Genomic DNA, 14797 nt, shown 5'->3' on the forward strand with positions numbered 1-14797 from the left:
GTTTGTGGAATGAGGAGTGAGGGCCATCCAGGTGGGATACACACCCCCCCACACACCCGGACTTGGGACCAGATACCATGATATTTTGGCTGTTTGTGCTTTGAGTCTCTCTCATTCTTCACCAGGCAAAGCCCTACTTATCCTTCAGCAATCCCTCCTCCACCGCACAGTGAAGCTACATCTGTCTGAGGATTCTGTGTTCTCAGAATAAGGGGTGAATGGTGTCTGCTCCAAGCCAGCTGCTGGCCTGGGCCCAGGGGAGGCAGTGGTGAGTCAAGAGACCAGTGGTGAGCCAAGAGACAATGTGCTTATCTGAGGCCAGGCTGGGCTCATACTGCCTTGGCCTCCCAACTACTAGGACTGGGTCACAAGGTGCTCCACCGCACCTGCCAAGAAGACTCCTCAGCAGAAGTGGAGCCAGCAGAGCTGGGTAGTCAGCTCACAGCCTGGGGCAAAAGAGCAAGTGTGCACCCTGGCAAATGCATCTATAATACTTTCAAAATCTACTTTGGGGATCATCTTGTTTTCAGGTGAGACACTTTCTGAACTTGACATACTTAAATATTTTTAATTACATTATCTTACCTTGAAATGAGAGTATAACAAAAGGGTTGGAGCTGTAGCTTGGTGGTAGAGCACTTACCTAGCATGTACAAGGCCCTGGGTTCAATTCCCAGCACCACAAAGTTTTTTTTTTTTCCTTAATAAAGGAAAAGCATAATAAATTTTGTTTTGATATAAATAAAACATTTATATTTAAAATAATTTCAACAGACTTTTCAATTTTTGAACATTTTATATTTTGGTGTTCTGGAGTTAAAGGGTTGATCATGGTTGGGCATGGTAGCATGTGCCTTTAATCCAAGAACACAGGAGACAAAAGCAGGTAGACCTCTGTGTATTTGAGGCCAGCCTGGTCTACATGGGGAATTGCAGGTCAGTCAGGGCTACATAGTGAGACCATGTCTTAAAAAAATAAAACAAAGTAAGAAAGAGAGAGCAAGTTGTACCACCACACTCGGTTTTTATGGTGCTGGGGATGAACCCAGGGCTTCAGGATACTCAGCAAGCATTCTACCAACTGAGCTACATCCCCAGCCCCCAGAGTAACAATTTCACAAGCAAATGCTCTACAGGGAAGCCAGCCCTCTGTCCTGCCCTTGTCTGTCTGATGTAAGAGCTGTGTTTCAAGCTATCCTTCAAGGACTCAAGGCCTTGGGACAAGAAGGGCCCTCAAGACTCTGCTGGAACTTGGAAATAGGGCACAGTACAGCTTTGTTCACGGCGTGGGGAGGACAGGGGCAGTGGGTACAATGTTTCTTTCCTACACAGAGGAGGATTTTAGACCACAGAGGAAAATACAAAATGAAACAAAGCCCTTATGTGGATTCCCTCCTGAGGTTCTGGGAAGAGTCCAGATTCCCAGCCCTCTAAGGCTCAGGGCCAGGTAAACTGCTAACTGGGAACTGCTGAGCAGATCATTGCTGGCTCATTCACAATCAAATCCAGTAGCAAAGCAGGGGTGCAGTGTGGTGGCATTGTGTTCCCCAAAATACTGTACACCCTAATAAACTTATCTGGCGTCAGAGACAAACAGCCACAATATTAAACAAAGAGGTTAGGCAGTGGTAGCACACGCCTTTAATCCTAGCATTCCAGAGACAGAAATTTGTCTGGATCTCTGTGAGTTCAAGGCCACAAGGATACAGCCAAGCACGGTGGCACACGCTTGTAATCCCAGAAAGGGAGCCTTTAATCCCAGGGAGTGATGGTAGAAAGCAGAAAGGTATATAAGGCGTGAGGGCCAGAAACTAGCAGCATTTTGGCTGGTTAAGCTTTTAGGCTTTCGAGCAGCAGTTCAGTTGAGAGCCATCCAGTCTGAGGATACAGGATCAGCTGAGGAACTGTCGAGGCGAAGAAGCTGTGGCTTGTTCTGTGTCTCTGATCTTCCAGCGTTCACCCCAATAACTGGCCTCAGGTTTGTTTTTATTAATAAGACCTGTTAAGATTCCTGCTACAGTGCAGTGGGGTCATGGCCACAGAGCTCTCCCCCAGCCAAAGACGGGAGGGTACAAGTCTGGGGGACCTAGCTTTTCTGAGGAAGCAACTAGATGCCATTGAGATGGACTGATAAGGGAGACAGTGGGTTTTGTTTGAGAGTATGTTATGGTTTGAGTATGGCACATCTCCATAAGCTTGCAGGTTGAACCTTCAGTCCCACACCAATGGCACTGTTTTAGTAGATGGCAAGAAGTTGAGGAGATGGGAAAAGTAGATCAATGGAGGGGGCACACCTTTGAGGGTTGTGTCTGACCCTTTCTTCCTCATAGTCTTCTTCCTGCTTGCCTTGAGTTAATATCTTCTACTGGCAGGGTATTGTGCCTCACCACATGCCCAGAATGAACAGAGCTGAGGATTACGGAGAGATACTTCTGAAACCTCAAGCCACTAAGAGAAATCCTCCCTCTTCTACACTGTTTGTGTCTGGTATTTTATTGCAGGGTTGAATACAGTTGGCAAGAAATGATTTCCCAAGTTGAGGTAACACCTGTCAGATCAGCTCAAGGTCACTGGCAAGCTTGGCTTCACGCTTGACTGTAACTCCTCTCCAGGGGGCACGGCCTCATCTGAACAGAACCAACTCACTGTCTCCATTTTAAACAACTTTGGTCCTTTGGTTTAGTTAGGTATTAAACAGTTTGATGTCTCTCACTAAGGACTCATCCAAAATTACAGTAGAGGTGATTTGCAGTTCTTGATTTACAATGTTTTTTAGTTGTGTAGCAGCAAGCCATGGATCATTAAACAACCAACACGACACATTGCCTTCTGTGAGGTTTGGTGGGCTAGGGGAATTACATACATTTTTTAACTTGGGATATTTTCCATTTACAGAGAATTAATCTAATGGGATGATCACCCAGGCTGCTGATAGACCCCTTTATCCTCCAGTTCCCCCATTTTCAATGTGTGTGTACATGTAGCTGCATGTTTGAGGGGAGGCTGTACACACGTGCACATGCATGTGGAGGCTGGGCAGTCTTAGGTGGCATCCTCAGGAACACTGTCCACCTCACACTGGCTTGGAGTTCAGCAGGTAGTTCACACTGCCTGGCCAGTGAGTCCTAGGAATCCTCCTGTCTCTGCCTCCTCGGTACTGGGATTACAAGCATGCCACACTATAATCAGCATTTTTTACATTCATTCTGGGTATCAAATTTAGGTTTTCCCAAGGGATTTACTGACTGAGCCATCATCATCCTTAACCCCAATACTTACCTTTAAGTGGCCAATGACAAACTTGTGGACAATGTGGTTCCATCTGGATTTCTTATAGACAGAAAGATGGCCATAATCATGTTGCAGCCATCCAGCTTGGGCCTGGGGAAAGAGGGCTGTGAATGTCATTGCAGCATCAGCAAACAGATCCCACGAGGGGTCTGAGGGGTGGGGATGTTCAGATCGTGGTCAAGGGTGTCAGGCCTCACCTGAGAGGTAGCAAGAACAAAGGCAGTGATGAGGGTAGGAATCCAGCCATTGCCAAAGTACGAGAGGATGAACCAGGCAATGCTTTCCATGACGATGATGTGGGCCAGGAGGAGGAAGAAGAACAGGTGGTTGCTTTTGAACAGGTTCATGTCCTCCGCCGTCTTCTTCAGGGCCCGGAAGTCCTCAGTAATCTGAGACTGTTAAGCAAGGACACAGAAGAGGGTCAGCCACTAGGCCCTCCAAGGGGACATGTGTTCAAGTATGGTACACACCATAGCTGTGGCAAGCATCTTGAATCCTGTGTGAGCCCAGTCACCAGATGCAGCAACAGCCACCATTACTACAGATATGGTGCAGCTAGATAAGAAGCGGAAGAAAAATTGGACCCAAAAGCTTGTACTTTTAATCATACTAAGTGAATGAAGCCAGTCTCAGAAAGACAAATATGCTGTGTTTTCTCAGTTCTCAAGCAGATTCTAGACTTCATAGATATATAATATCTTATATGTACAGACGACACTAAACTAGAAATAAAGCTATATGGGAACAAGAGGGGCTAACAGGGCTGGAGAGATGGCTCAGTAGTTAAGAGCACTGGCTGCTCTTCCAGAGGACCAGGGTGTGATTCCCAGCATTCAGTTGGTGGCTCTCAACTGTCTGTAAATCCCGTCTCAGGGACATCCAACACCCTCTTCTGGCCTCCAAGGGTACTGCATGCATGTAATGCACAGACATACATGCAGGCAGAACACTCAAACCCATAAAATAAAAATAAAGGTTAAAAAAACATTAAAGGACTAAAGGAGGTAGAAGGAGGGGCTAGAAGGGGAGTGGAAGTTTATGGGACAGTATGCTCCAAGTACACTGTATGTGCATGTGAAAATGGCCTCCTATAACCCTGTGTAGTAATAATAACAACAATTAATAATAAGCAGCTTGAATCTCCTAACCAATGTTCTCAGAAGCATTATTTACAACAGGCAGAAACAGAAGCAGGAGCTGAGAAATGCTCAAGGGTCAAGAGTGACCTCAGCTCTCTCAGAGGACTGAAGTTCCCAACATCCAGGGGATCTGATGCCCTCTTTGGGCCTCCATAGGCATCCACATGCACACACACACACACACACACACACACACACACACACACTTTTTTTTTTTAATTAAAAGCAATCCAAATATCCAATGATGGATGAGGAACTAAGTTCCAGGTGTATAGGTGTATCAATCCTTTTGACACTGTAACACAATGTTGTCATCCACAACATACTTGAGAACTTTTTCTAATTCAAGTTACAGCACACACACACACACACACACACACACACACACACACACACACAGTAATGTTTAAGTACGTGTACAGTTTTGGGTTAGGCTGCAGGTACCTGACTGTGTCCTGCACATAGACTATTCAGCCTTAAAAACAAAGGGAAATTGGGCATACTGGTTCAGTGTGTCCTATCATGAAGGAGGTTTGTGCTAAATGAAACAGGCCAGTTATGAAAGGACAAATGCTTGAATGAAGATGTCCGAACAAACCTACTATTCTGTATGATCAATATACACTAGTTGTCAGATGTGACAGCCCATGCCTGCAATCCCAGCACTAGAGAGGGAAAAGCAGGAGGATCAGGAGTTCAAGGCTAGCCTGGGCTACATGAGACCCTGTATCAAAACAATAAAGAAAACAAAAACAACAAAATATACACTTTTGTAATACAGTTTTGTAAAGGACAAATCCATGATTCCATTCATGAGGAACCTTCGGGGAGTCAAATATTTCGGAGACAATGGAATGATATTTGGCGAGGGCTGAAGGGAGTGAGGAGCTGTTGTTAACGTCACAGAATGTCAGTTGGAGAGGATGTAAAAGCTCTAGAACTGGATGGTGAGGACAGTTCTGCAGCGCAGTTGCCGGGCATGCCACTGAGCTCTCCACCTCAGAAGAGAGCACTTGGCCCTTTGACTACCCGACTCTGTGCAGGTGCAGGATGGGGTCCTGCTCATGAGCCCCGAGGATGCCAGAGAAGCCACAGTGAGTGTTGAGGATGGGGGCTAAGGAGGCTTAGAGTCCTCTGTGGGGGACCAAGCAAGAATCCAGGCCAGGAAAGGGCTTGTGCCCTGCCAGGCAGGCTTTGCTGAGACCCTGAGGTAGAGGCTAGTGAATAATTACTCCAGCTCAGGCAGGGAGCAGGAGGAGCCAGCCTGGTGTGCTTTCTCTCAGGAAGCTTCTCTGCCCTGGAAGGCAGTAGGAGGTGCCATCTCCCTAAGACAGGCAGGGACGATGTGGCCCACCCTCTCCTGCTGGCACCAAGGCCACACATAGTATGCCTGTTGAAGGGGAAACTACCTTAGCTCTGAGGACCTGAACCATCGCACCCTACACGACGCCAGGCCAGCAGGCTCAGGACACAGGGATGGTACCTCCGCCTTGTTTAGGACTAGGAGAAGCCTAGGCTCCATGAAAAGGTGACTAGAGTGGGAAAAGATAAGGATTAAGGGGAGGAGAGGAGAGGGACTCTGAAACATGCTGTTCTGCACAGCTCCACCATACATTCCAGGTCTGGTCTATACTTCACCACTGAACACTCCGCTGGCGAGGCCTGGGGAGTTATTTTTGCATACATCTTTGAAGGCCAGCACTCAGCAGAGTGTCTCACTCAGTGACAAATGAGTAAATGATGGTCACTCTATCTCAAAGTGACTCATTCCAAGTAACCACACTTTTCATTAGCTGATACTGTTTCACTGTTTCTGCCCTTTCTCAGCAAGTCATGTACCAGACCAACATCTGGCAACTTCATGTAAAGGAGAGGGCCAAAGAGACTCTTTGGGAGAGAGGGGATGCCATTAACTATCACCCAGCTGGAGGCTCCCAGGGGACACTCTGAGGTCCTCCCTGACCTAGGTGCTCAGGGCCTCCTCCTGGGCAGACTCAAAGGCTCTCCTGTCACTGCCATGACAGGGGAGTCTTGGGGAGGAAGTACTCTCAGCCCTGCTGTTCATTCGGCCTCATCCCACCCCATCAAGGTTATAAGGCCCACTCACGCTCTTGCCACGGTCCAGGCTTGGCTCCTCTGGGGCCAGCTCACCAATCAGCAGGGGCTTCAAGAATTTGCCCACGAAGTCAAGGTCCAGGTGGAAGGCGCGGAAGGCATCCTGGGAAGCAGAGAAGCCGGTAGTCAAACTGAGCCCTAGCCCTCTGCTGGCTCCTCTCACTCCAGGAGGTATGATGCTTAGCAGTAGCCCCAATCTCTGCTCAGATAACAAGTGGGACTTCCCACCACCCAGAGGCAAGTGCTCCCTCCAGACTCAACCCCAGGACACGTTCCCATTGCAGGACTCCAATGGCAAACAGTATCCATCCTGAGCTTCTGTGCTGGTACCAGGCCTGCTGAGCTGGCCAAAGGTCTGTGGACAGACAGGTCTCCAGGGAGGTGTAGCAGGTAGGCACAGGACTCAGAGAAGACAGTCCTGGACTACCCCTGAGCTGAGTATCTCTGGCAATGCACAAACTACACCACCTACCACTCCAGAGGTCTCCTCACCACATAGCCACAATTATCAGGGAAGGGATAAGACCCAGGGTAGGAGTTTAACTCAGTGCTAGAAACGCTTGCCCAGCATGGGTGAGTCCCTCAGCTCGATCCCTAACATTTAGAAAATGACTACAGCATAGAAAATGTGCTTAGATGACATTAAACAATAACATGGAATTATGTAAAATAACTCCTGAAAAACCCTGCCACAGGGTTGGAGGGGTCTAAACTATTGCCAAAGACATGGGTTGTGCCTTGTTTTATTTTCACTAGTTTGCAAACTTCCTCTAACATTACTATTATGTTCTGCATTTTAATCTTTCTTGTTCCGAAGATGAAGTAAAACTATGCTTAATCCTGGCAACATCAGACAATGCACAGAAGAATAAAGAAAGGAAATAGTCATCATGTGGGAAGTAGTTCTGCCTGCCTCTTCTACACAGAACATACATGACAAAGATTGTCTCCACAAAACAAACATTGCTCCCGGAGTTGAGTATGCACCAGCTGCCCCAGGGTTGTAACTGGATGCTCCAGTTTCATGTTTATCCTGCCTCCCACTACTCAATCAAATTGAGGCACTGCAGGATTGAGTTGAACAAGCCATATGGTACCAGGAAAAATGACCAGAAACGCCAACATAGTGAGGTAGGGAGATGCAGGTGTGGGACAATGGTCTAAATGTAGACATGTAAACCACATGCTTTCACTAAAGACTCCTGGCTAGATGGAGAACAGAAGTTCCACAAGACTTTGGGGAGGTAGATGTGGAAATAAAAATGAGCACTGGATTTTTGACTCAATAAGGATTATTAATTTTTTTTAAGGCCAGGTTTCATATCAGCCAGGCTGGCTCATAAGCTCACATGTAGTCGAAGATGACCTTGATCTTCCTACTGTAATCTCCCAAGTGCTAGAACCACAGGCAAGTGCCACCGTGCCTGGTTTATGCCATGCTCGGGATTGAATCCAGGAGCATGCTAGGCAAACACTCTACCAGATGAACCACAGCTCCAGCCGCTAATCATTTTTGTGAATGAGATAGAGGTATTATGATGATCACAGAACATTATGCTTGGGAGAAGATGCTGAAGAATTTAGGGACACATCACATGATGCTGCAACTTTTCTGTTTTACTTTTTTTAAAAAAAATAGGTTTATTTATATTATGTGTATGAGTATTTTGCCTGTATATATATATATATATAATGTGTGTGCCTGGAGCCCAAGAAAGCCAGAAGAGAGCGTTGGATCCCTTGAAACTGGAGTTACAGATGGTTGTGAGCCACCATGTGAGTGCTAGTATTCAACCCAGATCCTCTGGAAGAGCAGTGTTCGTAACCATTGAGCCATCTCTCCAGCCTGTTTCACTTGAGAGTTTTTTTCTTTTTAACATTTATTTATTTGTGTGCACACCCAGCAGATGTGGAAGTGAGAAGACAATGTTCGGATTGTCCATTCCCTCCTTCCACCATATGGGTCCCAGGGACTGAACTCAGGTCATTAGGCTTGGCAACAAGAGCTTTAACTGATGATTCATCTTGTCCACTCCGGTTTGCACTTTTGAGATAGTTTATCAGGAAGCACAAACTGGCCTCAGACTTGTTAGAGAGCCGAAGGCTGGAATCCCTGATCCTCTTGTCCCTTCCTTCCCAGTGCTGAAATTAAAGACATGCTCACCATACCTGGTTTTGACACAACTTAATTACAAAAGAAAACTGTCTACACATAAGGAGAAAGTGAATTGATCAAGCATTACTGTTAGGAACTCTTGGTTCAGAAGAGACAGCACTTCTTTATCTTTCAACCTCCACATTTAGAAAACAAACAAAATAAATCTCTCCTAGCGGAATAGAAAAGGCAAGATTAAATCAAGTTGCCAGATCAAAACCAAGGATCTTTTCAGAGAGAAGCCTGCCGTCCTAGGATCCTCAGGCAGGCAGTGAGGAGGGCGGTCCAGTTCTGCTGGCCCCAGGCTCAGGCTCCTCTACAAAAGGGCCAAGACTCAAGGAAAGTGAAAGGAACGGCAAGCAGGTGCCGGGAGATCTGAATCGGCTCCTGGTGGGGTCAGCGGCCCTGATTCTTAAACATGGCACCTGTGCTTGTCTGCTATTTCTCCCTCTGCAATCATCCAGCTTCTTCTCCAGGCACAGCTTCCCTGACGCTGCCACCTCGGGGCAGAACTCACTGTCCTGTCCTTGCACTGAGCTCAAGGTCCCCAAACCTGTTTCTGAATGTGCCCAGGTTCTTCTGCACAGCACAGCTATAAGGTACTTTCCACATCCATGAATTTAGCCCAGGAGTTGAGATGCCCAGGCTCAATAAGTAAGGGTGCATAGTGCTTCATTTAGTAATCCAGAGTTCTTTGACGACTGCTCAAAGCAGGCAGAGAAGCAGGAGGGACCCTGGATTTCACAGGTAGAGATTAAGAAGACAGCGGACACCAGGGACACTGGTTTCTGACTTCCTTTCTGCAGCACACAGGTGCAGGCAGGGCAGAAAGTCCGCTGGTCTTGTCCCTTCCAAGGAAAAGAGAATAAATAGGGAGGCAGTGTTCCGCGGTCCATGAACCCCTTGGCAAGAAAGTATCTGCTAACACAGGATGTGTGGACTCCCCTGGCTTCACTTGAAGTAAGTCCCCACAGAGGCAGACCAGGCATGAAGATGTGATACCATTTTCCCCCTTCCCTTTTCATGTATGTGTGCATATGTTTTTGCACATGTGCATGTGTATGCATGTGGAGGCCCAAGATTAATGCTGAGAATCATCCTCAATTGCTCCTCCAGTTCATTCACCAAAGCAGGGCTTCGCAATCAAACTCAGAGTTCACTGGTACGGTTAGTCTCGCTAGCCGGCTTGCTCTGGGGATCCCATCCCTCTGCATTCAGAGGCTAGGATTGCAAGTCGGCTGCCACGCTCACCTGGTATTTATGTGGGTTCTGGGATCTTAGCTTCATTCTCACTATTGGGCAGCAAGAATTTTAACTAGTAAGCCATCTCTCCAGCCCAATTCCATTTGCATTTTACCAGAACCACTACTGGGGGTGCTGGATGGGGTCTCCCACAACAGTGAGCAGGAGTCAGATGGCTCCTACTCAGCTGAGAAGAGAGAGCTGCCCTCCAGGCCTAGATACTCCCAACTCAGGTTCTTTTTCATATCCCAACCCTCCTGCCCTTTCTACAGGGGCACAACTCCATTTTCTCAGTTGCTGCTTTTTCCACAAGAGCAGTATAGGAGCGGCTGATAGACGGAACCCACCTCTGGTCCCCTTTTGCCTTCCTTTGACCCTAAGAGGTAAGGGAGCAAGGCAGACAGGCCAAAAAGCACAGACAAGGCAGGGTAGGCTGGAGGAGAGGTGAACGTCTGGAACTGGAGGATCCAGGTTCAAGCCCCAGTCTGAGGAAGAGAAAAAGAGGAAAGGACACAAACCCAGTGGATGCAGGTCACCATCCGTGAATTATTCATCTTTTTGCTGAGGCCCTGCTCAGAGCTCAGCTCGGAGCCATGGAGATACTACTCAATGAATGTTTGATGAGTTCTTGCTGAAGATGGAAACTCACAAATGGGGCTCTGGCATTGACCAGATTCCCAAGAAAAGTGCAAACACTGACTGGGAAGTGGGCACGGGTGATAGTTTTCTGTGCCTACAGCAAATCTCGGACAGGAGAAGCTCGGGGGGGGGGGAAGAGCAAGAAATGACTAAAGATGGGAAAAGCAGAGAAGGGGAGAGGAGAGAGGGGAAGGTGAGGCTGCTAGGCTTGGTGCCAGCAGATCCTGGCTAGGGCTGACCACCACCTGAGCCCCAGGACAGGACAGTGGCAGCATGAGATAGTGCATACCAATGGGTTTGTGAACTGCAAAAACTACAGTTTTTAACACAGAATCTTACTATGGTACCCAGGCTGGCCTCAAACCTTTGGGTTCAAGGCTCTTGCTTCAGCCTTCTGAGTAGCTGGGGCTCTGAGCACATGCCACTAAATGGCTTTATTTTTTTCAATTTTTTAAAAATTTATTTTTATTTTATGTGCATCCATGTTTTTGCCTGTGTGTGTGTGTGTGTCTGTATGAAGGTGTCTGAAGCCCTGGAACTAGAGTTACAGACATGCGTGAGCTGCTGTGTGGGTGCTGGGAATTGAACCTGGGTCCTCTGGAAGAACAGTCAGTGCTGTTAACCACTGAGCCATCTCTCCAGCCCCATACTAAGTGACTTTTACTAGTACAAGTAAGGCCAGGATCTGACTACAGAAGGACCATCCTTCTAGGGAAGAAATGAGAACTGAGGTGTTTTCTTCAGAAATGGAAGATTCTGCACTGGATACCTAGATTGTCCTGAAAATGGCTTCCTTGATTCCTGGCCTCCCCTTTCAGCCTCTTGTGGACACATCACAGATATCCTGGGAGCAGTGACAGTGAAAGTGCTCGGGGGTCCAGCCTCTATCTGCTGATTAGTCTCTCCCCAAACTCAGGGCATCCTCACCACTCCCCTCAAGCTCTCAAAAAGAAGGCAAGGCCCCAGAGGGCGAAGCTACCTGCAGAACCAGCCTGGAGAGGGATTCCTGCTCTTGAAGTGTTCCCTTTGAAAGTCTCCTTGTTGCTCAAGGCCTTTTTCTAACCTGGTCTCAGACGGTATAAAAAGGAAAAAATGGGGGGGGGTGTGCCCCAAAGAAAACACCACTGCTTACTTCACTGTTCTCCAACTCTATCTGTAGGAAAGTGTGTTTTGTGACCCCCAAAATCTTCTTTGGGAAGGCAAAGGCAGTAAGCTCTGGTGTTGTGGCATCAAATGAGCTTGCTTCGATATACTCAGTTTTCTTCTCCATTTCTCAAGTTCTTTACATTCTGGTTGCTGCATTCCTCTTGTCTCATAACTCTCCATCAGGTCCATCTGGTGCTCACTCGGGTAGGGGTTGTCTCCACCTGGTTACACCATGCATAGTCATGCCCAGTGATTACATCTGTAGCCTACACTGAGCCACCTTACCTTTCCTGTCATGGGACTATTAACATCTCAGACACCAGACTCGCAATCAATGACAGAAAACAGTGAGGTGAGCAGCAAACAGCATGCCCGACTTTTAGCATGAAGGAGCAAGCCATCCAGGCATCTGACGGCTTAGCACTGAACTTAGACAGGCATTTGGAAGAAACTGGGTCAGGGAAACACTAAGAACTTCCAAAACAAAGTTGAAATACATCTGATTTCTTAAGAAAACTATGAGCCGGGCGGTGGTGGCGCACGCCTGTAATCCCAGCACTCGGGAGGCAGAGGCAGGTGGATCTCTGTGAGTTCGAGGCCAGCCTGGTTTACAAAGCAAGTTCCAGGACAGGCTCCAAAGCTACAGAGAAACCCTGTCTCGAGAAGAAAAAAAAAAAAGAAAGAAAGAAAGAAAGAAAGAAAGAAAGAAAGAAAGAAAGAAAAGAAAACTATGAAGTTCAAGGCTTGAACTTCCACACAAGAAAACCAACTTCTTTCATGAGATGGAATAAACAGATCAACTGTATCACATTCATAGTTTTACTTTTTAGGAAACGTTTTGGTGAGAGCCTGGAAGGGGACAGACGTTTTATGATTCGCCTACAGAGTCACGCATAGACTAGCACCACAGAACAGTAGAAAGACCTCCAGTCAGGAGCTGGAAAGTCTCCTCCCTGGGAAACCAAGGTCCTCTCTGGTTGTGGAAAGGTCCAAGCTAGGACACTCAAGGAGGGTGAAAAGCTTACCCCTAAGCTTTACCTTACACCTAAGGTCTGATTAGCATCACCAATCCCATGGGCTTAAGCAGGGTCCACAAGCAAGGAAAATAGGCTTTAGGCAGTACGAATACGGTCAGTTCTCTCCCCAGTCTTGAGTAAGATTGTATCCTGTTTATCAAAGCCTCCAGTCCATTGATTAGTTTAGACTATGGCTACTTAGGCTGAAGAACAGAGGTGTAAGTCACAAATTGAAACTAACAAACTTGGACAACGGAAGCTCACTAACAGGTCAGCATCCTGGACTTTCAGGTGGAATGCGTTCTGAGTTTAACCCTCTTCTTGCCTCTTCCCACTCATCGTTCCCAAGTTCTCTCCAGCCTCGATCTTTCCCTCTGCCTTCAGCTCACCACTACAGCCTAAAAAGTCCGGTCTGCCTTCTTGACTTTTCTTTTCCACTTACCCACCCGACCAAACACTCCTTTACTGTTGGGGCTAGGGCCAGGCATGGCATGGGGTTCTATGCAATTACTGAGCTACACATGTGGTGTGCGTAAGAAGGACAGCCTTGATTTCAGAGAGGTCCCTGAGATTCCAACAACCTCCAGGAGTGCAATAAGAAAGGGCGATCCTGGCAAGATTTAAAAACAGGGCTATTGAGTTGAATGTCCGAGAGTAACCCCAGAGGCAGATGGACCTGTTGCCAAGTCAGTCTTGGTGCTACCAAATTCCCCTTCTAGATCCTCTCTGGACTTGGACTTTGCAAAACCAGCCCATTCGCCTTCTATCAATTCCCCACCAGGGTTTCCCAGAAGGCTGGCACTTGGAATGAGTCGGGATAATCCTCGGGAGCGTGGGAACCTGAGCTACTAGGCAGTCTCTGTCGGGCAGCCATTGTGGACTTTCTCAGACAGGAGTCCAAGCAGGAGCGAGTCCTGGCAAGGAACCAGCTTTCCTTCTCCGCCCCCCTGGTCTGGCAGGAGAGTCCCACATATGGCTGCCCGCTCTCAGGCTCCTCTCTAGGCGCCCAAGAGTGGCCATCTTCCACATGGGGAGCGCCAAAGCACAAAGCCGGAGCGCCCCCTTGGGAGAGTCCCTGGCTCCGGCTGTACCGGCGCGCAGTATGTGATGTGGACATGCATGGGGCACAGTTTGCCACTGATGGGACTTTCCACAGAGAGGTGCTAAGACCTGGAGTCCAAAAGGCTCGGCCCAAGTCTGCCCAGCTGGCCCAGAGGACGACAATTCCGGGTGCGAGATGAGAGCAGTAGGTACACTTTCTTTCCCTCCTGGACGTCCTGCGCTCCATTCAGAACTGGAGATCTGTTTGGCGCCCAGGGACCCCGGGTTCCTGACACCGGCCTGCAGCAGACAAGGATGACTGGCATCCCTAGACCCTTACCGTAGCATCTTCTCCCGAATAGTGTCCGATGACCCGGTGGCCCCCCGGGTGCCGCTGGGACCATTTGGTGACGTTGTAGACCTTGCGGTCGATGACGAGCCAGCGGTCGGTGCGCAGGTTGTGCTTCTGAATCTCCTCCCAGCGGAAGGTGGGCATCGGAACCTCGCGTTCCGTGCTCCCCTCACCCTGGTTACCTCCCTTCCCCATGCTAACTGTCCACCCGGATGCTTCGCGCGCTACCGCCTCCGTGGGCCGGCGGCTCGCGGCACCGACGGTCCCTCTCCCGGCCGCAGTGTGCGGTCGGCGCCCTCCTCGCTTTCGGCTTTTGTCTTCTACTCCTCCTCCCACCGCGCCTCCTCCCCTCGCCTTCGCTCCTCCTCGCCTCCACTGGCTAGCCACTATCCCTGCTTTCCCTCTGGAGTACCCCTAGCTTCTCAGTGCCCCCAAGCGGTTCCCTTCCTCCGCCCCACCCTCGGCCCGCCTGCTGTGGACTTTTGCCTCTGGCGAAAACTCCAGGGTACTCAGGGACTCGACACCTCCTCCCCTCACCCCTCCGGCTCCCCCCACTCCGGGCTCCGCATCCTCCCGAGTTCCCCGCCACCCGGGTTTCCACAGTGATCAGCAGAGCGCCTGCACCAATCAGGGCTCGTCGCCCCGCCTGCCATTGGCCCAG

General features: G+C 48.7%; 1 protein-coding gene across 1 annotated transcript in view; it reads right to left on the reverse strand.

Annotated features, from left to right (window-relative positions):
- Nucleotides 1-14518, reverse strand: part of Fads2 (fatty acid desaturase 2) — a 35596-nt gene extending 21078 nt beyond the window's left edge. Inside the window, exons 1-4 of the mRNA XM_036205028.1 lie at nucleotides 14125-14518; nucleotides 6538-6648; nucleotides 3489-3686; nucleotides 3280-3381 (exon numbers count right to left, since the gene is read on the reverse strand). Coding sequence (XP_036060921.1) covers nucleotides 3280-3381; nucleotides 3489-3686; nucleotides 6538-6648; nucleotides 14125-14331 — 618 coding nt within the window. The 5' untranslated portion in view covers nucleotides 14332-14518. The remainder of the gene's footprint in view (nucleotides 1-3279; nucleotides 3382-3488; nucleotides 3687-6537; nucleotides 6649-14124) is intronic.
- Between the last annotated feature and the right edge of the window lie 279 nt (nucleotides 14519-14797).

The sequence above is a fragment of the Onychomys torridus genome, chromosome 1 (assembly GCF_903995425.1).
Source record: "Onychomys torridus chromosome 1, mOncTor1.1, whole genome shotgun sequence".
Classification (NCBI taxonomy): Eukaryota; Metazoa; Chordata; class Mammalia; order Rodentia; family Cricetidae; genus Onychomys; species Onychomys torridus.